The sequence below is a fragment of the Selaginella moellendorffii genome, unplaced genomic scaffold, assembly GCF_000143415.4.
Source record: "Selaginella moellendorffii unplaced genomic scaffold, v1.0 SELMOscaffold_4, whole genome shotgun sequence".
Taxonomy (NCBI): Eukaryota; Viridiplantae; Streptophyta; class Lycopodiopsida; order Selaginellales; family Selaginellaceae; genus Selaginella; species Selaginella moellendorffii.
In genome coordinates this window covers 2,915,297-2,940,941 of record NW_003314265.1, presented here as the reverse complement: position 1 = coordinate 2,940,941, position 25,645 = coordinate 2,915,297, and the positions used below count along the sequence as shown (strand labels likewise).

The following is a 25,645-nucleotide window of genomic DNA, read 5'->3' as shown; positions in this document are numbered from 1 at the left end:
GTGTGTGAATGATGTGCAGCGCTTCCTGGGCAAGGTGTAGTATCTCGGTTGTTTTATGGATCATCTTTCTGATCAAACCACACGATTGCGAACATTGCTGAAGTCATCAACGTCATCATTCATTTGGTCTCTGGATTGTGAATGGGCGTTTATGAATCTCAAAAAGCTATTGACGACTCCTCCAGTTTTGGTATATCCTAACTACACTCAGCCGTTCATTTTGTGTGTGGATACTTCTGATATTAATCTTGGAGGAGTGTTGATGCAAAGGACCTCGAGTGTGCTTAGTTAGCACCATCCCATTGCATATATAAGTCGTATATTACAACCAATGGAAGTGAACTACTCCACAACAAAGGAGTGTTTAGCAGTAGTCTAGGGTTTCGAGAAACTTCATGCATATCTACATAGTTTTCGAATGTTACTAAAAGGTGATTATGCTACCATTACTTCTTTATTAAAGTGGAAGAACTTAGTTGGTCGTATTGCTCGATGGGCTTTAAAGTTTCAAATATATGATTTTGATATTGTTCATCGCCCAGGGAGTTTTATAATTGATATTGATGTCCTTTCTCGAGCTCTTCTTCCTTCTTCACTTTCTTATCATGTTTCTAACAAGTCTGTTGTTCCAGCATCTGTGAATTTTTTAGACGAGGATTCTGTGCCGTCGATAGTTGTTATACTTAACATTCAATGTCCACAAGGTGCAAAGAAATATCTATCTTCTCTTGATGAAGTTCGCAAGGCTTAAAAGATTGAGCCATGGATTCAAAGGTTTTAAGATGATTTTGAAAATCTTGCATCACTTGTTAATGACTTGCCATTCTAACATTTATATTCTCAATATCACCTTGAACATGGCCTTATTTATTTTGTGGGGTTGGATCTTGATGATCATTTACGACTGGTGGTGCCTTCCATCTTTATTCCATGGTTTCTCCATACTTACCATAATTCTTCTGTTTTGGATGGGTATATGGACGTCGTTGTATGACCGAGAAGCTACACAAATCTTTCTATTGGCTAAAGCTGCAATGTGATGTTATCCAATATTTGCATAGTTGCATTTGGTGCCAAGCTCATAATACATCCCCCCCCCCTCCTATGTGGACGGTTAGAGTCAATTGTAGTTTCCCATCCATTTGAATTGATAGCATTTGATCTTATGGGACCTTTTTCACGATCGACTCTTGGCAATAAATATATTATTATTGTTTCTAACTATTTGACTCATTAGATGGAAGTTGGTAGCACCTCTACAACTGTTTTTGGATACTTCCTCCTCAATAAAGTGTTGTTCCAACATTTTTGTCTGGAGCGGATTTTTTCGGATAATAGTCTGGCATTTATAGTTGAGGCATTTCATGTTTTGACGTCTTGATTGGGGATACGCCACACTTTCACGAGTGTTTATCATCCATAGTTAAACAATTTAGTGGAATGGCTCATTCAGACATTCAAAGGAATGATTGCAAAGTACATGAACTTTTAACATTCGAATTAGAATTGTTATTTACCATCTTTTTAATATGCATATGTTATAAGGGTGTAGAGTTTTGTTGATGCTTCACCATATAAACTCTTATATAATCATAATCCAATTTTACCAACAAAGTTGAGTTTACTTTCACGATTGCCATAACTTGTTGATGCTAAATTGTGGGATCAGTATTTGATGAGCATTCTTCCACTTGTCCAAGCAGAGTCTGCTGAACACTCAAGCCACGTACAAATGGGACAACAACAGCACTACAACTCCCATCATCGTCCACTTGCGGAGTATACAATATATAATTTATCTAAAGGGTTCTTTGCTTAATGGAAAGGACCATGTCAGGTGTTGTGGTAAGTTGGATCACAAATTTATGAGGTTTGGCATTACATCTAACAGGCCGATCCTCCAAAAATTGTGCATGTACAATAGTTGAAACACTTCGTATAAAGGGATCAAGAACAACTGACACCACCTACAAATCTACCAATGCCTCCTCTTAATGTTCCTTCAGATCCCCTATCTACAAAAGAATCCTGATAGTCTTTCATTATTCCGAGAGGAGGAGATAATGTGAGGTCCAAATGTATGGCTACAATGCCATATACTAATATTAGCATAATAAGATTTTGGTAGTTATTGAATTGGTTTCAATCCAAACCACTCACTCTTGTATATAAGCTAGGGTTTTTGGGCTAATTGATATACACATTTTCTGTATTCCCTTTCTATATTCCATGCACTCATATATTGAAATATTTTCTAATATTTATTTATTACACAAAAATATTCTTAGCATATTCAAAAAATAATTGTAGTACATATTATAACAAAATATTCTTTAGTGAACTGTCTTGGCTGGCTCCCTTTTTGCCAACCCTACCAAAAAAGTTTAGACAAGTTGAATGAATACTCCACCATGTTAGCAAGGTGGCAAGGCGTGCATGACTTACAGTCCCTTCATCTAATGGCAGAATTCTGTTTTTATGGACTTGGGCGATAAATGGTAGGCCTTCCTCCTCTCAGGCGATTAAGTCAACTTTGTGTTCGTAAGCTTTGAATATCTCTTGGTTTCCATGGCAACCAGATCAGCACTCTAATCAGCCCCATCCGATCGAGATGATGTAGAGATATTGGTGTTGTGATTGGAAGGCAAGCAGAGGATGTGTTTTGGGATATTTTGACATTGGATATGACTGCAAGAAGCGCAGGAGAAAAGATTCCCATGCCCCATATTGGCTGGGATTCGTGTAGCCTCCTCCATCAGCAATGCACTTAGAGAGTCAGTTGGAGGAGATTGATCTTGAGAGGAGGAAGGTACGTGGCTAGATGCAGATGGTATGCTCGGGGTATGTCTGTTGTCTTTGGAAAAATGTGTGTGATGGTGATCTTTTGCTTGAGCTTACATTCATTCCTAGACTAGCTTTTTCATCTTCCCACAGCTTTATGTTGACGTGTTTAAATTTCCAGAGTTGGGCTTTGCATCCGGCCAGCATTTGCTGGGCAATTTCTAGTAAGCACAGCTTTTAGTGATCGCTGATCTCTCTACCAGAAACAAAAGTAATCTCTGGGACAAACATGTAGAACACCATGTCGATCTTGCTGCGCATGAACGAGTGGTAGACGCACGGTGTGACCAAAGCCTGCCTTAGCCGCATCCAGCTTGGCCGCTCCACGAGTAGCTTCAAGCTCTTTCGCAGTGTCCTCCTGCCGAAGAAATCGACCACGCCCACCACCACTTCTCGGTTCTCCGTCTTGAAGCACAGCAAGGAGTAGTCGACCACCGAGTCATCCTGGGGCCAGAGAAACAAAGAGAAGATAAGCACACAAACAAGCGAAAGGAAACGTGTATGTTACCTGGAGAAACTGCGTGTCTCGCTTGACAATCTCCTCGAACCTGAGATACTCGAGCCCTGCTAAGTAGACAGGCTCCATCTTACTGCCAAACGGCTTGAGCTGGTATTGAGAGACAACGTTCCCGGGAGGTTTTAAGTACTGCATGAGGACAATGTGGTTCACAGCATCTCCAGAGATTACCTGCATGCAAAGACGAAAGCACTGCGCCTATAAGATCATTGTCCTTCTAAACAAAAGTACAGTACAAAGAGTAGAACTCACCGTGAAAGCGCCATAGATCTTCACAAGCATCGTCCTGTTCCTGTTCGACGAAATGTAGTTGACATAAGCAGAGGCAAACCTCGAGAAGGAGCGGATCTCTTCAGCCGTAACCATCGGTCCTGCGTGGGCCACTTTCCATCTTCGGAGGGCCTGCTTTTCACGGTCGAGAGGCTCCCTATCAGTCCCGACGAAACCGACTGCCTCATTTGCTCCATAAGCGCTGCCTGGTGCATCCTTACGCTGCCGTTTCCTGTGATGACAAGGAGGTCGTCGTTTTCAATCGCAGGATCGGAGTCTTGCAGCGCTTCCAGCAAGCTCGAGAGCCACGGAGGCTGTAGAGAATCAAGCAAAACTATTAGATTTAGAACACGCTATGACGGCTTTATGCACTCACCTGTGCTTCTCCGGTATTTCTACGCCGTTGTGTCGAGCTTGGTCCGTATCGAGGTTCGTAAGCTTCTTCCTCTCGACGTCCGATGGTAGAATCAAACGTACCGTTGACATCTAGACAGCTGCATGAGACCCACAGTTACTCAACAAACAGAAAAAGCCTCTGCAAAGATGACGACACAGAATGACTGCTAGATCTCAAAACTGACACGAGAAAGAAAGATCGGCTCACCTCTCCAGAGAACACGTGAAACAATCGACAATTATCGCTAGCAGCCTGGCTGAGGAACACACAAGCTCTTAGCAATGTAAACAAGGAACTTCACGCGCGGATAAGGTGGTCTATCGGAAAGAAAGTAAGTGCAAGAACGGGAGAGAAAGCTTGAAGTAATCTAAAACAGGTTGCTACTATCGAAAGTCGCAAGACTTTCGATCGGAAAGATCATCGGCTCACCCCTGCGAAGATATCCGGGAACAGTGCCAATAATCGCCAGCTCCAGAATCAAACCTGGGAGGAAAAGCGTCAGGCTTTGAGACAATCGCTACTACAACGTCCGCATGAGAAAGTCCCTCATCGGCTCACCTCTGCGAAGAAATCTGCGCAACAGTCGCAACAATCGCTAGCGCCGCGTCAAGCCTGGAACGAAAGAAGACAAGCTTTGAATGTCATTCTATCAACGAAAGCCGCAAGCTTCTCGAGCAAAGTGATCACCTCGGCGAAGAAATCTGTGCGACAGCAACGACGATCGATCGCTCCACGCCTACACAAGCGCTTAGAATGTGAGTCAGATCGAAAGAAATCGCGGAGATTCTACGTCGCTCCTCTCTTTCTCTCTCGGATTCCCTTCCGAAAGAGAAAGAGAGGAGCTTCCGGCGAGTAAGATCATCGGCATACCTCTCCGAGCAACAGCCGCTCCTAAGCCTGCAAGTAGAGAAAAATGCGAGAAGAATGGGTAGTGAGAAAGAACACAACACCATCTCCACCATCTACGAACCTCCGAGACGATCAAGACAGGAACGGAGCTCGCCGAGCCCTACCCTTAAGCTCTCAAAGTTGCTCGCTTCAAGCACGATACCAACTTTATACTTGTGCCAACTCGGCATCCTAGTGGCAGCCACGTCATCCAGCCACGACCATAGTTTTGTTCGAGAGCCCCTGTATGTGGATCGTGCTCGCGGAGTAATCCATTCATTTTGTTCGTGGTCGCCTAGCGAAAATTTGTGAAGTTCTTCGAGCAGCTAAATTTCCCAGCGTCCTTGCTGCTTCACAAGACGTCGATTCTGAATTACAGTGATAACGAGAGCTAGAATCGTCGCTGACTTAGCTCCATCCTCCCGGTCCCTGCGACGCCAAGATACCTCGATCGATCGAAATGCAATCGACTAAAGATCGACACCTATCGTATCAATCCTTGCAGAGCGCTCACAAGCGCTCGCTCAATCGATATTTCGATCCCTGCGACGCCAAGACGCAAATGCCTCGATCGATCGAAATGCCTCACTGCCCTACAAGCTTGGTAGCCTAAAGACCTAATTCCTAAAGAGCATCTCCCACGTGTCGGTATTACGCTCCACCAATCAAGCACCTACAAGTAGCCGTTGGATACCTCCAAGCAATTCTGGACCGTCCGTGAGAGCGACGGCTGGGATTATTTCTCGGCCCTGCAAAGCGGCGTTCTTGTTTGCTCTCGTTGGGTGGAGAAGCTCCCGATCGCGGCATTGTCGTCAATCGATCCCTTGCTTCCAGCGCTGCCTCAGGTAATCTTGTGGCGGAGCGGGCGATCCAAGCGGAGCGCGTGTTTGATCGTGTGTTTCCAGGGTTTCTTGGCAAGAAGAAAATGGCCGAGCAGCAGCCCGCGCCAGTGGAATCCACTCAGGTAAAAAGACAAATCTCACGGGGGGCATCGAAAATCTTCCAAAATGTTGCTCGTTCTTCCAGGAGCCGAAGCTCAAGTACCTGGGATTCTTCCAGGCGGCGCTGATCAAGGTGACCGTGGTCATCGCCTCGCTCTACGAGTTCGCAAAGGAGAACTCGGGGCCTCTCAAGCCCGGCGTGGACAGCGTCGAGGGCACCGTCAAGACGGTGGTCGCGCCCGTGCTCCACAAGATCGAAGGGAGGCCAGCGGAGTTACTCATTCTCGTCGATAGCAAAGTAAGCTCTTTTCCTTCTTTCTTTCCAGCCATCTAGCTTTTCCTCCTTACCTTTTTTCTCTCCCAGCGATTGACACATCTATCTCTTCTCTCAGGTGGACGAGATTGTCACGGCCCTCAAGAACTCTCTCCCCCAGTTCGTTAAGGAGCGATCCCAGCAAGCTTACGACATTGTCACCCAAGCTCCCGAGGCGGCCAGGAGCGTGGTGGGCGACGTCCAAAAGCGCGGTGTCTACGAGAGCGCTCGCGAGTATACAACAAGTATGAGCCGGTTGCCGAGGAGTGGTCTTACAGCGCTTGGACGGCGGCTCTCAAGCTCCCGGTGGTGCCGCAAGTCGTTCATCTGACAGCTCCAGTGGCGCTCTTTGGGGTGGAGAAGTTTAACTCGCTCGTCGTGGTGCTCAAGGAGAACAAAGTCCCTCTGGCTGCCTACGTTCCGGAGCTGCCTCTCGAGAAGATCCAGCGCGCTGTGGAGATGGAGCCCGTGAAGCAAGCTTAGAGAAACAAGAAGATGGAGGAATCGGGTTTGGTAGCAAGCTTCTTTCTCTTTCGTCGCTAGAGGTTCGTCGGAGGTATATATATATATATATATATGGCTATGGACTTATAGTAATAACTTTGTTCGTGTCATCCCATGCCCAAAATAAACAGCCTCTGAAAGTTCTCCTTTCTTGAAAGAAAGTTTTGTTCAAAAGAGCTCAAGAACAACTGAAAGTTCTCCTTTCCAAAGTTGTGGATTTTGTTTATAAGAGCTGAAGGCAGTGTGTGATCTAGCTCCGATTTACAAAGCCGGAACCAAAAGAGCTTAACTTTCTGCGTAGAAAAAACTCGGTTTTTGATCCAGGAGCTTTGTGGCGGTGTTTAGGCAGCTCCAACGTTCGTGGAGCCAAGATCATCGAGTAGAGAGGAGTTGAGAAGTAGGAGCTGTGAACCAAACAAGGGAATTTTACAATGGCTGGCTTTGGCACGCACACACAAAACGCCTAGAGCCTCTTGTGCGCGCGCGCTACATTCTCCTGCCTGCCTTTGCGTAAGGATATGGAGTGCTAAAGGGGTGAGCAACGGGCAACACCCGGAGGAGAACGTAGAGCGAGACGACCAAGTGTGGCACGTACACCATGAGCAACCTGGATTTCTTGGCCGAGTGCGTGAGATAGATCTCCGAGAGCAATGGAACCTGTTTGCTAGGACGACTTTAGATCCCTCTAAAACGTTTTGGAGAGAATGGAAAAGTGGGACGTACCAGACTCGTTGTGGAGTGAACTCCATACAAAATCCCTGTCAATCGTCCCCAGTCCTTTCCTGTGAGAGACGAAGGCCAGAACGAGCACCAAGAACAAGAAGCAAATGCAAACTTTAGTCGTCTCTTTTGCCTGGAGCAACGAAGAAAGAAAGAAAGAACTGTGAAGCATAGAACTGACCATAGTAGAAGGCCTTAGCGTTGAGGAAGAGCAATGGCAGCCGGAAGAAGAGGTCTGCCAAGACAATGCCCTTGAAGTAGGATGGCATGTCCCTCATGAAAAAATCGCCATTGGCGCGGACGTGCCACTTGACGAGGCCCTGGAGGAACTTTGGGAAGAGCCACGACGGTAGCACCGCCTGCGCCTCGAGGAACAAGACGATGGGGATGTTGACGAGGAGAAAGATGACGACGATGACATCCAGAGGGCGTCTCCGGGGTGGGAGCCCTCGTCTTTGGGCCATAAAGAAGGATCCTTGCTGATGCTGCTGCTGCTGCGACCTCCACTCCTAGGGCTAGAACTACTTCTTCTTGGCGATCTTGGTGACAAAATCGCCGCCGCCGCCGCCGGGGACTCACCAGGTGATGGATTCATTCGCGGCGCCGCCGCCACCGCCACCGCCGCCGCCGCCCGCGCCGCCGCAAGGACACCTCTTCTTGCCCCTGTCAAAGCCCTGTTGCTCCTCCATCGCCGCCGCGCGCGCGCCCGCCTGGGACTTTCTTCTTGGTAGGGTAACAGAAGGCGCGGCGCTTGCGTTCCGGATTGCTGACGTGGCGTACCACCTGGCGGAATTCAAATTTCGGGATATTCGCGGCGGATGCCGGGGTGTTTAGGGTTTATGGGCGCGCTGGGCGGCGTCCCAGCTACCGGTCATCCGCGCGTGGACGCGATCCATCAGGTGAGGATCTAGGTTATTTGACGCGCTGTTGATCACACTTTGTGTCACAGTTTGTAGCTTTCTCTTTCGTCCAGATCACACGTATCACTTGCTTTTTCGCCTTTTTTTTTTGGCTTTTTCTTTGTCGCGTGGTGTGTTCCTCGTTGTTTTCTTCTCCGCCGCGTGATTCTGTAGCCGCGGTAGCTGCTGCTGCGATCGAGAATCTAGTCCCATCGCTTTATGAAATTTTTTTTTTTCCTGAGTTGTGGGAGCATTGCCACTTGACTAGGAGGGGCTAGTCATGACGGGCGAGAGGAATTTGGGAGAGAGGACTAAATTGAGGGTCTTGTGCTTGCACGGGTTCAGGACGAGCGGAAGCATCCTTGAGAAGCAGCTCAGCAAATGGAGCAGCTCAATTCACGAGCTCTTGGATCTGGTAAGCAAGCAGAAAAATTCCCCCTTTGGTTTCTAGCTTCGAAAATCCCATTGGTTTTGCAGACTTTTCTGGATGCTCCGTATCCAGCGAAGGGGAAGTCGGATGTGGAGGGATTTTTCCCACCGCCGTACTATGAGTGGTTTCAGTACAATCATGTAAGCTGCAGTCCTTCGTTTTTTCTTTTTTTTTCTTGATCTCCTCCCGCTGCAGGATTTCACCGAGTACACGGGATTCGACGAGACAGTCCAGTTCATCGCAAACTTCATGGAAAACAATGGTCCTTTCGATGGACTTCTCGGTTTTTCTCAGGTAAGATTTCCCGTTGCGGTAGGGAAGCGTGGCTGACTCTTGGCAAATCCAGGGCTCAATCTTGTCTTCCGCACTTGTCGGGATGCAAGAAAAGGTAGAAGCAACACAGAGGTCGTGTTGTGTTTTTCTTTGCTAACACGGCTCTTTCTCTTTCTCGCACAAAAAGGGTAAAGCGCTGACTGGAATTCCTCCCGTGAAATTCGTGATATCGGTGTCGGGTGCAAAGCTCATTGCATCGAAATTCGCGTTTGTCTACTCCGATGGCATCCGGCGTCCCTCCGTTCACGTCTTAGGTTCGAGCTGACAGCTAGTTTTCTTTAACTCTTCCCGAATTCTCTACTCTCTCAGGTGACAAGGACTGGCTTAGAACACCAGGCGAGGAGTTGCTCAAAGCCTACGAATCACCACTCGTCATCAGACATCCCAAAGGCCACACGGTTCCAAGACTCGGTAATACTTCCTGCTCATTTGCTCTTTCAAAGCGGTGATTTATTTTTCCAGACGAGAGATCGACCATGGTCATGCGAGACTTCCTCCTCCAGCAGCTGACGTTCCAAAAATCGACACTGGTCAAGCAGATTGCGATTGACGAGGACTCCAGGGAAATAGCAGTGGAAGCGTAAGCTCCCATTTCATACGAATAAACTTTTGGAAGGTTAGCGCAAGCATGGGGAATATCTCAGAATCTCAGCTTTATAAGTTTTTTGCTCGTTCCTGGAAGCGTCGTGCATGGCTTCTGGGAAAGACTCCACGAAGTTCTCTCTTCTGCCCGTGTCCACCTTTAGGAGGAACAGCAAAGGAGCATCTTAGAATCTCGATAGGTCATAGCATAATTTTCCTCCACTCGCGAGAAGTATTGTAGGGCTGCGCGGCCGCCTGGGGCGATCCTCCCAGCTATGGGCGTGCCCTCTAGGTAATCCACGGCTGTTCCACTGCCAGCAGCGGCTTTGCTACAGAGTACTCGGGGGTTTTGCGCGACGGGATTGCTGCCCCATGGGGATCGCTGGGAAATTTTGCCGCACGGTGCCTGGCGGCGTGTGGGAGACGAAGATCGAGAATGGATTCGGCGCATTCACTCCCTGCGTCACCGACACGCTCGTCATCAACATCTCCATGCTGGTGCTGCTCTCCTTCGCCGTCAAGAGGATCCGGCTCATCAGGGGCTCCTCGGACGGCCCCGTTGTGCGGCACAGCGTCAAGCGGCGGCGTGGCCATGTTCTTCTCATCGCTCTAGCTGCTTATTCCGCCCTCCAGCCGCTTGCGCAGCTCGGCCTGGGGATTTCTAGTGACAATCCCGAAGGAAACAAGTCCCCTCCACCTTACGAGGTATGGCATTTTTTATTATGTTCTCGGTGATGACTGTGGTTATGTCAGATTGTTGCTATGATCGTTTCCTCGGCTACTTGGATTGCTGTCCTGATAATGCTGTGCCTGGAGACGAGGATTTACGTGACGGAATACAAATGGCACTACCGTTTTGCTTTGCTTTACGTTCTGGTGGCCCAGATCACGAAGTTTCGTTTCGTTCTTGAGCTCAAGGATTACCTGGACAAGTAAGTTGGTCCGATGTGTTTCTTAAGTTTGATATGACCGTGGCAATGGTTACTGAAGGTATGCGTTCGGGGTTTCTTGCGGTTACTTCGCAGCGCAAGTAAGCTGATTGTTAAACTCTCGTTCACTTGTTGCTGATGATGGATTTTCTCAGGCTGTGTTCACTGTTGTCGCGTGGATTTATTCTCCGGAGATCACCGAAGAAGGAGATTATCGTCCCATCCCGGAGGACATCACAGTTGAGTATGAAGATCAGATGCCGTCCGAGAAAGTTTGCCCGGAGTGCCATGCTTCCATTTTCTCGGGTATGTCAAGGTTTAAAATGGAAACGTGAGTGAGCTGATCGTACCTGTCATACAGGAATTGTCTTCTCATGGATGACTCCACTAATGGAGACAGGCTACAAGAGACCGCTTACTGAAAAGGATATTTGGCAGCTTGATGAGTGGGATAGGACGGAGAATCTCTATCGAAAGTAAGACATTTGCTGGGGAGCTTTGCAGACGATCTTGCCTTGTACTTGCACTTTTAGGAAATTCTGGGATGACGAGTGCAAAAAGGCGAATCCGTGGCTTTTGGCAGCTTTACACAGCTGTCTTGGACCGAGGTTTGGCACTTTTAGTAAGTTATTTGGTCTTTCTTCTCTGATGAAACGTTTTTACGTTCCCTAGATTCTGGCTGGGTGGAATTTTTAAAGTAAGCTTTTCTCATCCTATACTATGTATCTAAGCATTTCTTGTCTTTTCAGGTTGGAAATGATCTTTCTCAATTTGTTGGACCTTTTTTCTTGAATCTGCTTCTAGAGGTCAGTCAAGTGCTAATATCCATTGCACTTGCTCAAATGTTTCAGATTTATAGTCAATGCAAACCGGTGCTCCCGTCTGGCAAGGCTACATATATGCAGCACTGATATTTGTTGGCATTGTAAGTTATCTTACATGTCTTGTCTCCCAAATTTTTATTTCTCAACGCTTGCTTTATAGTTTGGAGGTGTTCTTTGTGAAGCGCAATATTTTCAAAACGTAATGCGTACAGGATTTCGTGCGCGCTCTGTTTTGGTTAGAATCGCCATTTGGTTTTTATCCCAGGTCCTTCGTATTTTTAACCATTATAGCATTGTATAGGTTGCTGCGGTGTTTCGAAAATCTGTTCGTCTAAGTCAAGTTGGGCGACAGGGGTTTACTTCAGGAAAAATTGTAAATCTGATGACTACTGATGCAGAAGCTCTTCAGGTACATCCAGATCAGTAAACTTATGTGTTGTAATTTAATTTATCAACAGCAAATATGTCAACAACTCCATGGCCTGTGGTCAGCTCCCCTACGGATTGTAGGAGCTGTAGTTTTCCTTTACTATCAACTCGGCGTTGCATCCTTGATTGGTTCATCAATTTTGTTGTTGTTGTTTCCTGCTCAGGTGAGCGGTATATTTTCGTTTGTGAATATACTGACAACTTTGGCTTTTCGCTGTAGACTTTTATCATCAGTCGCATGCAAAAGCTGACAAAAGAAGGGTTACAGCGTACTGACACACGTATCGGCCTGGTCTCTGAAGTTTTATCAGCCATGGACGTTGTGAAGTACGTGTGCGTATTTTTATTGTCTCGGTGTTTACTTTTGTAACACAGATGCTATGCCTGGGAGGATAGTTTTAGCTCAAAAGTTCAGAATGTTCGAAATGACGAGCTTAGTTGGTTTCGAAAAGCACAGCTTCTATCTGCGGTAAGTTCTCTTCATTCTACAGCTTCTTTACCTTCTTAAACATCTCCACTTGCAGATAAACAGCTTTCTCTTGAACAGCATTCCGGTTTTTGTTACTGTTTTAGCCTTTGGCATTTACACGCTGTTGGGTGGGAAATTGACACCGGCAAAAGCTTTTACTTCTCTCTCGCTATTTTCTGTTTTGAGATTTCCCTTATTCATGTTCCCGACTCTGATAACACAGGTGGAGTTTTTTAGATGCTCGCTCAATTGGTGATCGTGGTCTTACAGGCTGTCAATGCGAAAGTATCCTTGAAGAGATTGCAAGAGCTCCTTCTTGCCGAGGAACTCGCATTACTACCCAATCCACCCATACAGAAGGAATTACCTGCTATTTCAATCAAAGATGGCAGTTTTTCTTGGGATCCAAAGGTCTTCTGCTTTCACTTTCTTGTTTCTTTGTTGCTAAATATTGTTGCTCTGAAACAGGCAGAGCGGCCCACTCTTACGAACATAAATTTTGAGGTCCCAGTTGGAAGTTTTGTGGCCATTGTTGGGGGAACTGGAGAGGGAAAAACCTCTTTAATTTCAGCTGCAATTGGAGAGTTGCCTCCTCTCGCTGATACGGAAATTATATTGAGAGGAAGAGTAGCATATGTTTCACAAGTATCATGGATTTTTAATGCCACTGTAAGATCTTTTTTCTTTTTTCTTGCACACTAATAACGTTTCTTGAACAGGTCCGTGATAATGTACTATTTGGAGCCCCTTATGATCCAGTGCGCTACAACAGGGCTATTGAAGTTAGTGCGTTGGCACAGGACCTTCAAATATTAGCTGTAAGTAATTTGTTTGGTTTGTAAATTTGTATTGAGCATTTCGGCAGGGAGGAGACCTTACAGAAATTGGTGAGCGTGGTGTGAATCTTAGTGGCGGGCAGAAGCAAAGAGTATCTATAGCACGAGCCGTGTACTCTACTGCGGACGTTTATCTATTTGATGACCCCCTGAGTGCACTCGATGCACACGTCGGCCGCGAAGTATTTGACAAATGTCTTCGTGACGAACTCAGAGGAAAGACGAGAGTTCTGGCAACAAACCAGCTCCATTTTCTTCCACACGTTGATTATATCTTCTTGGTCCACGACGGGATGATAAAGGAGCAGGGAACATACGAGGACCTTATTTCGAATGGACCTTTGTTTAAGCAGCTTATGGAGAATGCCGGAAAGATGGAAAATACCGACGAAGAGTCGGCTGAATCGTCAGATGAAAGCAACATAAATGGTGACATGAAAACTCAGAGGGCGCCATCGCTAAAAAAGAAATCGAGCTCGAAGAAAGAAAAGAAGAAATCGGTATTGATAAAGAAAGAAGAACGAGAAACAGGTGTTATAAGTTTTCGGGTTCTGGAAAGGTAAGTATTTATTTACTAATATACAGCTGCTGATTCTCTCTGTTTGCAGGTACAAAAATGCTCTCGGTGGATTCTGGGTTGTTGCCATCCTGTTTCTTTGCTACATTATGACAGAAACCTTTCGCCTTTCTAGCAGCACTTGGCTCAGCTATTGGACACAGCCAACTTCGGGCCAAGAGCACAGTGCCAACTTTTACAATGGTATCTATGGCGCACTGTCATTCTGTCAGGTATCCTGTTAGTTTTAAGTAAGTTCTACGTTTCCTCACCAAAAATTGCAGGTGCTGGTTACGCTCTTAAACTCCTTTTGGCTCGTCACCTCGAGCCTGTACGCTGCTGCACGCCTTCACAACGGGATGCTGGCATCCGTCCTTCGTGCTCCCATGTCTTTCTTTCATACAAACCCAATCGGTCGCGTTGTGAACCGCTTCGCCAAAGACACTGGAGACATCGACAGGAACGTGGCACTGTGGTCTAATATGTTCCTTGTTTCCATCTTTCAGCTCCTGTCTACGTTTGTGCTCATAGGGTTCGTTAATACGATCTCTCTCTGGGCTATTTTACCTCTCCTTGTTGGATTTTATGTAGCGTATCTTTACTTTCAGGTAAACTCTGTTGTTTTTGTATCCTGATACTGACTACTCTTCTCCACACAGAGTACTGCTCGCGAAGTCAAGCGTCTCGATTCTATAACTCGCTCTCCTGTTTACGCACAGTTTGGGGAGGCACTTAACGGCGTGGCGACTATTCGAGCTTACAGAGCTCATGATCGCCTTGCTGAGTTCAATGGCACGACAATGGACAACAACGTCCGTTTTACGCTCGTGAATATGAGTGGAAACAGGTGGCTCGCTGTACGTCTCGAGTTCGTTGGCGGGCTTATGATCTTTCTCGCCGCGGCATTTGCTGTTTTAGCCAATGCAAACGCATCGAGTCAAGCATCTGTGGCACCTCAGATGGGCCTGCTCTTGAGTTACGCTCTCAATATCACCTCGTTATTGACAGCGGTATTGCGACTAGCAAGCTTAGCCGAGAACAGCTTCAACGCCGTTGAAAGGGTGGGAACTTATGCAGATTTGCCCGCGGAAGCTCCACTCGTGGTTGAGAACCGACGTCCACCTCCCGGTTGGCCTTCTGCTGGAGCCATCGAAATGAAGAACGTAGTCATGAGATATCGTCAGGATCTTCCGCCCGTGCTGCATGGCCTGTCTGTAAGCATCAAGCCCAGTGAGAAGGTGGGAATAGCTGGTCGAACAGGCGCAGGCAAATCCAGCATGCTCAACGTACTGTTCCGTCTCGTGGAGATCGAGAGTGGACAGATTCTGATTGACGGATATGACATTTCGAAGATGGGATTGCGAGACTTGCGCAATGCTGTCGGAATCATTCCACAGACGCCAGTGTTGTTCTCAGGTGTGTATATATATTCGGAAACGAAGTTTTTTCTGACTCGTTTTTCTATCTCAGGTAGCATTCGTTTCAATTTAGATCCTTTCAACGAGCACAAGGACGTCGAGATCTGGGAGTCGCTGGAAAGAGCTCATCTCAAGGACGTTGTGAAGCGGAATTCCAAAGGCTTGGACGCAGAGGTTGGTGTGTTTCTCTTTGGTACTTGTTCTCATTTTGTATGCCTGGTCATCTTACAGGTAGCAGAAGCTGGAGAGAACTTTAGCGTTGGACAGAGACAGCTCCTTAGTCTGGCACGAGCTTTGTTACGGAGGTGTAAGATCCTTGTTCTGGACGAAGCAACTGCCGCTGTGGATGTTGGCACAGACGCCATCATCCAGAAGACAATCCGCGAAGAATTTCGCGCATGTACCATGCTCATCATCGCGCACAGGCTGAACACCATCATCGACTGTGACAAAATTCTCGTGCTTGATGCTGGCAAGGTAGGAGATGGTCATGAGTGTTGCAAGTGTAATAACACCGCTTTCAGGTCGTCGAGATGGACACACCGGCAACTCTCCTTGCAAATGAAAACGGTGTTTTCACGGGAATGATTCGCAGTACTGGCGCAGCCAATGCTCAGTATCTCATGGTAAGTTGACTACTTTCTTCACTTGTGAAAACTAAGTTCGTGTTCGCCATCTTCAAAACCAGAGCATTGTGAGAGGAGATGTCGACGTGAAGTCCGAGCTGGAAGAGATGGCCAGCATTGAGCAGCGAAAGTGGGCAGCGTCTGCGAGATGGGCCATCGCTACTCGGTGGGCGTTAGCCAAAAGTCTAACAGCCTCCCAGGGCGATTTGCAAGCGATCTGCGGCCAGAGCAGCAGCAGCGAAACGCCGACGATACTCGAGACGACACGCGACGCGGTGCAAACGCTCCATGACTTACTCTCCGGAAGGCACAACGAGGCGATCGACGCGGAGCTCAGCGCACGCAACGCTCCTCGCGAAGTGTGGTGGAACTCCATGCTGAGAGTCATCGAAGGTCAGATCAATGCTAACTATTCTATGCTCTCTTTTTAACTCCTATGCGTTGTTTTTTTGTTTTTTTTCCCAGGCCTTTCGGTCATGGCTCGCGGCGTTCGAAGCCGCCTAAATCGCTCTGGATCGGCTCAAAATTTTGCTTCTCTTGGTGACTAACGACGCGAGAGTTAAGATGACCCTGCCGGTACGTTAAACTCACGTGCTATAAAGAAAGAAACCAGAGCATCTATTTATTATCAGTGAGTATTTTTCTTCTTTCACAGCTAGCTAGGGGGAGGAAGCGCGGTCGTGTAGAGCAAGCAAAGCTATGGCGGCATGGACGATGAGAGGAGGTATGCTCGTTTTGGCGACAATGTGGCTCATTGTCGCTACGGTTGTTGCTTCATCTTCGTCGCCTCGAGATCCATTGCTGGGTCTGCTCCAGGCAGGGGGAAGATCGATCCAGTACTACCAAGAGCCGCCCAAGAAGCAGCAGCAGCACATCCACTACATCAGCTATGGCGCGCTCTCGGCTGATCGAGTCCCCTGCGCTCCAATGTCGGGAAGATCCTACTACACCCCCAACTGCGTCGCGGCAAAGGGTCCTCCCGATTGCTACGCTCGGCGATGCAGCACCATCACTCGATGCGCCAGGGACTCCAGCTAGCTAGCTAGTGCAGTGCAAATGGTTTTTTCTCTCGTTTTCTCTCCAAGTCTTTTATAAATTATTCTTCAGCAATTAACTAAGAAACCACCTTTTGAATTAATAGATGAAGGAATGACACTTTTTAGTTTGTGATTGAAGAAGATTCATAGAATATTATCTTTCTAAATGTAATCCCCATACATACCCGAGAGACAACGTAAGAAGACTCGAGTATGCAGGGATGATCTTGCTCACAATGTATGTTTGCGTCCATTCCACTGGATGGGAGGTCGTGTCTGTGAGTTTTGGAAAGGTATGGTGAAGGACTGGGACACTGATACCAGGCAAGCACTATTCCTGGTCGAGGTTCCTCTGGATCTCAGCCAGCGGGTGCATCCAGACTCTCCCGGTCAACTTTATGGTCACTAAAGTTTTCTCTGGAGGGATAAGACAATGAAGTGAAAGTCTAAGAACAAGGCAGGAGGATTATTATTGTGGGGGACTTGAACATTTCTCCATATCCTATTGATTCATGTGATCCTGGCCCGGATTTTGAGATACTTCGTCTTCCTCTGAATGCTAGGAAAAGAGTGGAGGCACACAGTTAAAGCCACCATCAGCAAGGATCTTCGCAAGAATGAGGGGGTGATGCATCTTTTGACACGATGGGGATACACACTCAGCCCAGATGTTCTAGATGGACTTGAAACTCAAGATTTTGCCATTTTCACTCAACTTCAATTTATCTCATTTTCCGGATTATTCTTTATATACTTTTTATATTCTCAAAATATTAATACCCGTGTTTTTTCAAATGTGATATGTACTTCATTTGTTGCTTATAGCTTGTTAGTTTAGATGTCAATATTCTCTCAGTAGCCTCGGAATAATCCTCACAAAAACTCATTTTATATGAGTGAGATTCTTCAAGTCTAATTGATGAGCTCAAAGAGATTTTCAACCCTCTCTTAGCTTGCCATTGGTGCTTGCTTAATCTAGAGAACTAGGTTTTTCATTTTCGAGCTAGATTGGCTCTCATTTTTAAGGTATAAGCTACAATAGAATGGTTGAACTTACACTAGGCCATCCTTCAGTGAAAATGCTTATGATACTACAAGTTTTACAAGTCCTCATGATTACTATTTTGGTGGAGATTGAATCCTTAAGTTGGAGAGGATTGCTTCTGAAAACAAAGCGTTAATATTATTTTAAGATTTCAATGATGCTTTGAATTTTAACCTAGGTAAGAAAATTCACATATGTATTTTTAATTTAGCCTATAAGATACTAGTTACAGTTGAGCAAATTTGTTGAGTTGGGAGTGTGTACAAAGGCTCTTTTATGGTAGTTTGGGTAGCAAAATTTTAGTATATTCAATAGTTATTATTATTAAAATTATTTATAAATAAATAAATTTTTATTTTCAAAAACTCTCAATGAATTTGAAGACTATTTGATTGTTTTAAGAACAAAAAAATAAAAGAAAAGCCTCCACACTAAATTTTTTCTAGAATATTGGCTGATTTAGATTTAACACATCTATGTGATTTAACTATTTAGAGTATTCATTAACTCACACATGGTCAAATGAGAAAATTAAATTGTACTAAAAAGTAACATGGCTGTCCATACATTCATTCAAGGAATTTTTTGCATTAAAGTGGGCAAAAACAAGGTGGGTGCACTCAAAAGATCATTTAATTACTTGTTATATAATAATTGATATTTTTGTTGAGCTAGTTTTGGATTTTATTTGAGATTTGATAAAAATTTCTAGTGTCAATGAAATTAAATCTATTATCTTTACAAAGTTTGTAATAATGTTGTTATAATTATATCTGTGAATATAATTAATAGTGAGATAGTGATAGAAATGGTGGTTATCCTTTACTTAGGATATTAAAGGGTAAATTTTAGATTTTTATAGGTATATTTTGCAAACATAAATTTTTTTTATCATTTATATATCTCATGTGATTGTATAATCAATTTATGATTTAACCACCAAATTTATATTTAACTATTAAATATAAACATTTTGCCTTAAATGGTAGTCCAATCACCATTGGTGGCTAAATATAATTATTTGGCTACTGAATAGTGTAATGCACCTTCATAAATAATTGTGAACACCTTAAACAAATTAGAAAAAAGATATTAAATTGTTATTCTTTTTAAAATGATATTTTTAAGGATAAAACACTATTCCATTAGACATTTGTTCACTCTAACAAGAGTTTTCCACTAGCACTACAAAGTTGATTTGTAATTACAAAACAATTCTTTTTTGAAAATAAATAATTTACTTCTAACCTCAAGAATTGTAATTATATAATTATATAATGTGAGGTTTAGGATATGGGAATAGGTATATTAATTGAGGTTTAAACCCCTACTTATATACAATAATGGATGGACCAAATTCAATCTCAATTAGATAGTCCTTATGTGATAATACTATAATTGCAATCTACATATACATATACATATACATATAGTTACAAATCTTGCATTATCCTCCCCTTTAGAAGATAAAAAAGTGATGATGATAAGTTATGTGGAACATATGAACATATGAAGCTTCTTCTAGGCAAATATAAACTACCCCATAAATTTGAAACTTCCATTAAACCACCAAAATAGTTTTTAGCAACCATGATTGAAACAAAACCCAAAGACAATAACTTTAATTTAGTAAAATAAAAAAGAAAATCTATTGAAAAGTTATGGAGAAATTATGGTGAGATTAGTAGCATGGAAAGTGGTACACCATCTAAAAAAAGCATTAGATGGTATTCTCCAAAAAATTACTATTAATTTAAAAATAGAACTCTTCTAATCACAAAAATCTATAACTACATTAAAGCTAATAAGCTCTTTGTTTTTTTCATTGGATTTAGAATTATTTTAAATAATATTATAATAATTTTAGGAAATAATATTGAAGAAACAATCATATAATTGACTTTAGGCACAAAGAACCAAAATGCAAAATGTCCAGCTTAGGCTGCCCTCCTATGCTATTCTAAGCAACTCATTTGTCCGTGCAAACTTGTCTAAAAAAAACCACGGCCAGCCCACTTTGTGAGAATTTGGGAACTCTATTGTAAAAGACAATGCCTGCAAATAATGCAATAATTTATGAGCAAGCTTGAACCTATTCTTTGGGATTATCATCCCAGAGAAAGAAACAACGAAGACAAGAAAAGGCATGCAATGGAAGGATTTAGAGGATCAGGTCCTTTTGAGCGATGACTTTAAGTCCCCCAAAAGTCAAACACTTAAAAACACCGCGAAATTACGTCATCGCGCATCTGGTCAACTCGGTGCCGCGTATGCCGGAGATGCCACCACGTGTCGCAGTTGTTTCGGTTGGGATCGCGACGCCACTTCTATATTTCTTTTTGTTCACCGAGGAGCAAGTAAACTATAGTCCCATTCCAAAATTTACACTTCGCAAAGCCCTCCCAAACATCATAACTGGAACACGGCACGTCTAGATGGATCAGAGAATTCTTTTTTTTTCTTGTGAGAATGGGGGTCTTTTGGTTTGGAGTATTGCGTTGGTCACAACATCATACATTGAATGCCAATGTTGATGTTTACTTGTTTTCTCACACTCGGATCCACATCTGATCTAAATACCTCCCTCCTTACAACTATTGTTCTTCGTGGACTGGACAAGGAATCTTTTGGATCCATTCAACGCAGGGAATGTGGCACCACATGGAGGTCTTATTTGTGTTTTCCCCCACTTTAGATATGAACAAATTAAAAAAAAGGAGGAGGAAAACCACCAAGAACAAGGAGAAAAACAAAAGAAGGAATTGCGAAAACCATGTGCCATGGCCCGGCATTTGCAGCATTTGCATTTGCCTTTGCGTGTGGGACCAAGAAAACACGACGAACTATTCCAGCTGTTTGACCTCCGCGATTTTCCAAACAAAGAAACCATTGAAATGGATTGCTCAACACTCCAAATCTTTGAAAGAAATCAACGGAACCAACGCTTGCCCGCGGATCTTCGACCCGTTTGACCGAATCAAAAACGTGGTAGCAAATGTCAAAGGAGAGAGAAAGAGATCTGTACATTAGGTTATGTATTTCTAATTATTAGGGGGCAAATATTAATCATCTCGTCTCGATTCAAAGGCGTTGACCTTGACCTCTCTAAACAAATTATAGAGATCAAATTAAATAAGTTGAACTCATTAAGCCTTGGCCGCCACGCGTAGCCGAGCGAACGCTGCGCAGGAAAAATTAAAGTATAAAGGCACTGTTTGTCCGGGTGTCCGGTTCGATTCCTTCCACCATCACCTCTAGCTTTTTATTTTCTTTCGTGTGTGTCGGTCGGTCAGCTCCCGTTGTGGGCGCGAGCGCTCTTTCAGACATGGATCGTCTCTCTTCTTTCTCTTCTAGCGCGAGTTTACTCTAATCCTCTCCGCGTCCCCGCTCGATCCATCGCGCCTCTACTCGCTTTCGATTGATAGGGACTGGGCTGGGCCGCAAATTTGGATCTTTCGTCTCCTCTAGGCTCCATAAAACCCCCGGGCCTTCTTTCGCTTCGATCGATCGATCGCCTTTGCGCATTCATTTCTCCAAAGGTGATATCTTACAGCCAGTTCCTAGCAGCCCAATTTGGGGATTTTCTTTCTCTTCCACCGAGATCTCGCAGAGCTCAGACATGGAGGTGGTTCATCCGGGAGGGCTGGACGACCTGGATGGATTCCTGAGGCTCTTGGCCAAGCCCGACGCCGATGGCCATGGCGAGGAGCTCCAAGAGGACGATTGCTTCTTCAATCCGGCCGGGCCATCGCCGGCTTGCACTGGCACGATTGGGACCCTGCCTGTCCCCTCCATGGTCTTTCACGGCGCGGAAGCTTTCTCGGGCGCTTCCACCTCTTCCTCCAGCTCCTCGCAATTTCTGCTGCCTGGCCAGCCCGCCCTCGCCAGCAGCTACAGCTCCTCGCCGGAGCTCCAGGCCCTGCGCAAGGAGCTGGAGCTCCTCGACGATCCCAGCGGCACTGGATTCGAGCTGGGCGGCAGCGATTTCCAGCAGATGCCGCGATTTGGCTTCAACTACTCGTCGGCGAGCAGTGATCCTTCCCCGAGCACCAGCAGCAGCAAAGTGGTCCTCGATACCCTCTCGGAATTCCTCATGCGCGATCACTCGAGCACCGCCACTGGATCGTTGCTTGGATCGGGCAGGGGAGTGATCCCCCCGGGCACCCCGAATTCCTCGATATCCTCCTCCTCCAGCGACGAGCCCATGGAAGCGCTCCATGGAGGAGTGGCGCCCAAGAGAAAAGCCAGCGACGGCGGGGCATCATTGGATCATTACGACTCGGCCAGGCAGCAGCCGCAGACGCAGCAGCAGCAGCAGCAGCAGTAAGTTTCTCTCTCGATCGATCGGTTCGATCGACAGAGTTTTCTTCTCCTCCGATCACACTGATCGATTTGTTTCGTTGCATTCTTTCTCCAGGGCCACCAATCCCAGGAGAAAAGGGAAGAAGAGAAGCCACCAGCCCAGGTATGCCATACAAACCAAGAGCGACAAGGAGATCATGGACGATGGCTACCGGTGGAGGAAGTACGGACAAAAGGCCGTGAAGAACAGCCCATACCCAAGGTGCGTACGGCAGACCTCCATTGTGAGAGGAGAGAGAGAGGCGAGGAATGCGTTGAATTGGGGCCATTGGATTGACCACCTCCACGATCGACGGTGAAATCGAGACGAGCATGGGACTCTGCTCCAGTCTCCATGATCAATCCTTGGAACGATTCGACGGCAAAAACGGAGGGAGGGAGAGAGGATCATGGAGAGAATCCAAAAAGATGCTAATATCGGCTGGTATTGTTCTTTCAGGAGCTACTACCGGTGCACGTACACCAAGTGCCACGTCAAGAAGAGGGTGGAGAGATCCTCCAAAGATTCCAGCCTGGTGATCACCACGTACGAGGGCGTTCACACGCACCACAGCCCCGCGGCCATCCGGAGCGGCAGCGCCGAGTCGCAGTACATGAGTTGCGTTTCGAGGCTCTTGTACAATCACCCCTCCGCCAGCTTTGGCGGCGCCGCCACCGCCACCGGTGCCACCGGTGTCAACGCTAGCAGCAGCATTGCGAATCCACTCCTCATGAGCCACCACCAACACCTCCACCAACACCACCAATTTGGAATGCTGGATCCCTCTGCCGCCGCCGCTGGATCTGGATCGATCCTATCCTCGGGCCTCGTGGCCGCGAGCTCGCCAATGATCGACAAGGGACTTCTGGAGGACATGGTGAGCTTCTAGAGTTCCTCTTTTTCTCATCTTCTTGGGGGATATTTTGAAACAAGAGCTTGACAATTTCAACGACGGAAACATCAACACTATTTTGTACATATTTGATTCAGGATAACAAAACTTTCTTTTTAGTTTATATGTTTTCAAGCAAGCATAGCTTTTGGATCTTGAGTGGAGGGTAAAAGGTATTAAAAAGAGAAAGCGCAAATCTGTGTTAACTACCCATCCCGATCAGAAAATCAATCGCCCACACGAAGTTTCGGAAAAGACTTGGCAATGCAACCTTTCTTTTTGTGTTTTACTGTGCCTGTTTGAGATCGGATTTGCTTGTGTATGTGTCTAGCGACGTGTAAATTCTCTTCGAGCCAAGCCACGAAACTTCGGATAAATTCGTAAAATACAAAAAGGCTTTTACACTTGTGATTGAGGAACAGTACACAAACAAGATTAAAAGAGCTCGCGTGTAAACGAATCAAAAATAATCGGGCTGGTTTGACTTTGAAAGGTTGACTGAACGACTGTGTGTGAACTGACTGACTGACTTTGCTGGAAAACGGCGGCATGAGCCGGGTCAAACGCCGGGTCTTTGTCCGATCGAAACTATTTTTGTGTGCTTTCTAGGCTTGCTTGCTTGCTTGCTTGCACCAGCGGCAAACCCCAACAATGACAAGGTAATTAATGTAGCAACTCTCGAGGAGACAAACGCGATGGTGAGCACGCGAGTACGGACCCGGGGATCACGGGGAAGTCAAACCACGAGGAGGTACGGAATGAAAGCAAGGAGCGTTCCTTCTTTTCGGTTGGCGTGTCCGACGTGTTTGCCCACACCGCCTAATGCAGCGTTGTATTCTTTGAGACTTTCCGCGCGATGGAGACGCGAATTCTCCTTGAAAAGCTCTGGACACGCACGGAACGATGGAGAGATGGTTGTAATCAATCTATTCTTTTGCTGGCTTCGATCAATTTCCACACCGCCAGCCGCTAGGAAAAGTTTTTTTGATGGCATAAAGCGACGCTGTGGATTGTAGCGAATGTGGGCTCCCCGCGAGCTCCAGGATCAAACTTTGATCAAGACCACGCGTCCCTGGGGGACACATACACGCAGGAGCGCCGCCCCCCCGCCCCCCTATTTCATGGAAGCGGCCGGCGCGTCAGCAATGACGTCACTGACAAAAGTGCCACGCTGGCCCTGTGACGTAATTTCCGCCGCAGTGCGGGACCTCACTGCGCTCTCAAATATCGCACGAAATCGGCCTTTGAATTGATGCCAGAGAGGGATCTCGCGCGGCGTTGGACTACGCTGGAATCTATACTATCAGAGGATGCACAGCCACATAATCTCAACATTTGCCCAGTGCGGGCATTTGTGCGAGTCGAGGGCCCTCCACCTCGATCCCTGAAATGATTCTGGATTGGTGAGCGGTATATCGCGACGTTCTTACTCGCCGCAAAAAGAAATGGTCACCGTGCCGCGTTTAACCAGATAATGGTACAGATTTCTTACTCAAACCATAGGTATGATACGAAAACCAGATTGTATGTATGAGGTTATTCTTTGCTCAATCACAGCTGTGTTTTGCTGCTGTGTCAATGGTGGTGACAGATTGCCCATCTCCACCATTTTGGCTACAAAGATCCTCATGGGACTGTCCTACGAGATGGACAAGCTTTAGCTATAGTTCTTGAAAAGAAAACTCAAATATAAAACTTTTTCTCTAAACGGTCCTCACCATTTTTTCAGAATGATATTTGTTTCAATAACTATGGTTTAACAATTTTAATTACACAAAAGTAATCTCTGTTTATATTAAACTTCTCTTAAGAGGAATGGTTGTAAACTTGCTTGAAATGACATCATACAGTGAGCAAATGTTCATGAACTAGATCTATATTTAAGTTGCTCTGAGGTGCATTGGTGGTTTTTGTTTGTGAATGTTAGTTAGAACCTCTCAATTTACCTTGCAAAAGATATTACCTTTCATAGGGGACGACTCAATGTCTTTCCTATAAGACTCCCTGACACAGTTAAACTTGAGATACCATCAGTTTATTGTCAAACTTTGCCATCAGCTGCTTGCATGCAAATCAAGTATGTTTCTGGACATGCATTATGTTTGGCTTTACTTCCACCACCTTGTAAAGGGTGGGTTCTACTTAGCAAAACTAATATGATATAATTAATAATAATCAGCAAACCACAAGGTACACTATGCGATGTGAAGCCCAATAATATGTTCTCTTTTGTCTTCAATTGTTTTTATTGAATATTGGTTAAGGTAAGATGAAAGCTGGAGATTTATTACTTATTTAAACTTTGGATCTATTGGACAAGTTATGAAAAGCTTTATTGAACCAACAACGAACCTGTTTGTTCGAGAAATAGTCCAACCGACAGTATGTATATGCATATAACTTATAACACCCTCACTCTTAGTTTTCACTTTATACACTCAACCAATCTCAATTACTAAAAAAAGTGGGACTTCCAACAAATATTATAATGTCCATTCTACAAATTTTTAAATCCTTTTGTGCCCAACCATAGGATTGAGAAGGAAAAGACCCTTGAGAGAATGAAATTAACTGAAGTTTATGAGGATCAAGCACTAGTAATCTTGA

The 25,645-nt window shown here is 45.4% G+C and overlaps 6 protein-coding genes across 6 annotated transcripts; 4 read left to right on the top strand and 2 right to left on the bottom strand.

Moving 5' to 3' along the window:
- Positions 1-3,412: 3,412 nt before the first annotated feature.
- On the bottom strand, positions 3,413-5,193 carry LOC9654841. The gene is made up of 8 exons (XM_024669029.1): positions 5,081-5,193; positions 4,713-4,922; positions 4,584-4,637; positions 4,455-4,508; positions 4,233-4,277; positions 4,005-4,122; positions 3,611-3,942; positions 3,413-3,529 (listed from the first exon to the last, which is right to left on the bottom strand). The coding sequence occupies exons 1-7, from the start codon at positions 5,191-5,193 to the stop codon at positions 3,631-3,633; spliced, it is 906 nt and encodes a 301-aa protein (XP_024524797.1). The 3' UTR covers positions 3,413-3,529; positions 3,611-3,630.
- Positions 5,194-5,625: 432 nt separating this feature from the next.
- Positions 5,626-6,821, top strand: LOC9654062 (stress-related protein). The gene is given in 5 exon segments (XM_024669366.1): positions 5,626-5,758; positions 5,819-5,877; positions 5,940-6,152; positions 6,247-6,400; positions 6,403-6,821. Coding segments are annotated over 4 exon segments (654 nt in total). The 5' UTR covers positions 5,626-5,758; positions 5,819-5,838; the 3' UTR covers positions 6,651-6,821.
- A 51-nt stretch (positions 6,822-6,872) lies between these two features.
- LOC9654840 (sigma intracellular receptor 2) lies at positions 6,873-7,949 on the bottom strand. The gene is made up of 3 exons (XM_002964157.2): positions 7,573-7,949; positions 7,395-7,453; positions 6,873-7,328 (listed from the first exon to the last, which is right to left on the bottom strand). Exons 1-3 carry the CDS (start codon positions 7,853-7,855, stop codon positions 7,158-7,160), a joined length of 513 nt encoding a protein of 170 aa, XP_002964203.2. The 5' UTR covers positions 7,856-7,949; the 3' UTR covers positions 6,873-7,157.
- A 497-nt stretch (positions 7,950-8,446) lies between these two features.
- LOC9654839 (esterase CBG03338) lies at positions 8,447-9,729 on the top strand. The gene is made up of 7 exons (XM_002964554.2): positions 8,447-8,705; positions 8,768-8,860; positions 8,916-9,014; positions 9,067-9,108; positions 9,181-9,307; positions 9,363-9,464; positions 9,516-9,729. The coding sequence occupies exons 1-7, from the start codon at positions 8,571-8,573 to the stop codon at positions 9,635-9,637; spliced, it is 720 nt and encodes a 239-aa protein (XP_002964600.2). The 5' UTR covers positions 8,447-8,570; the 3' UTR covers positions 9,638-9,729.
- Positions 9,730-9,831: 102 nt separating this feature from the next.
- Positions 9,832-16,860, top strand: LOC9654838 (ABC transporter C family member 2). Its single transcript, XM_024668858.1, has 28 exons — positions 9,832-10,340; positions 10,389-10,567; positions 10,626-10,665; positions 10,720-10,870; positions 10,926-11,040; positions 11,098-11,172; positions 11,237-11,261; positions 11,314-11,370; positions 11,424-11,489; positions 11,549-11,623; positions 11,690-11,797; positions 11,847-11,981; positions 12,038-12,144; positions 12,193-12,286; positions 12,342-12,509; positions 12,557-12,697; positions 12,755-12,955; positions 13,006-13,104; positions 13,152-13,681; positions 13,731-13,911; positions 13,963-14,286; positions 14,338-15,094; positions 15,149-15,270; positions 15,328-15,573; positions 15,621-15,722; positions 15,785-16,115; positions 16,188-16,298; positions 16,378-16,860. Exons 1-27 carry the CDS (start codon positions 10,008-10,010, stop codon positions 16,268-16,270), a joined length of 4,845 nt encoding a protein of 1,614 aa, XP_024524626.1. The 5' UTR covers positions 9,832-10,007; the 3' UTR covers positions 16,271-16,298; positions 16,378-16,860.
- A 4,199-nt stretch (positions 16,861-21,059) lies between these two features.
- On the top strand, positions 21,060-23,164 carry LOC9654837 (probable WRKY transcription factor 23). Its single transcript, XM_002964552.2, has 3 exons — positions 21,060-22,127; positions 22,222-22,368; positions 22,606-23,164. The coding sequence occupies exons 1-3, from the start codon at positions 21,424-21,426 to the stop codon at positions 23,033-23,035; spliced, it is 1,281 nt and encodes a 426-aa protein (XP_002964598.2). The 5' UTR covers positions 21,060-21,423; the 3' UTR covers positions 23,036-23,164.
- Positions 23,165-25,645: the final 2,481 nt, after the last annotated feature.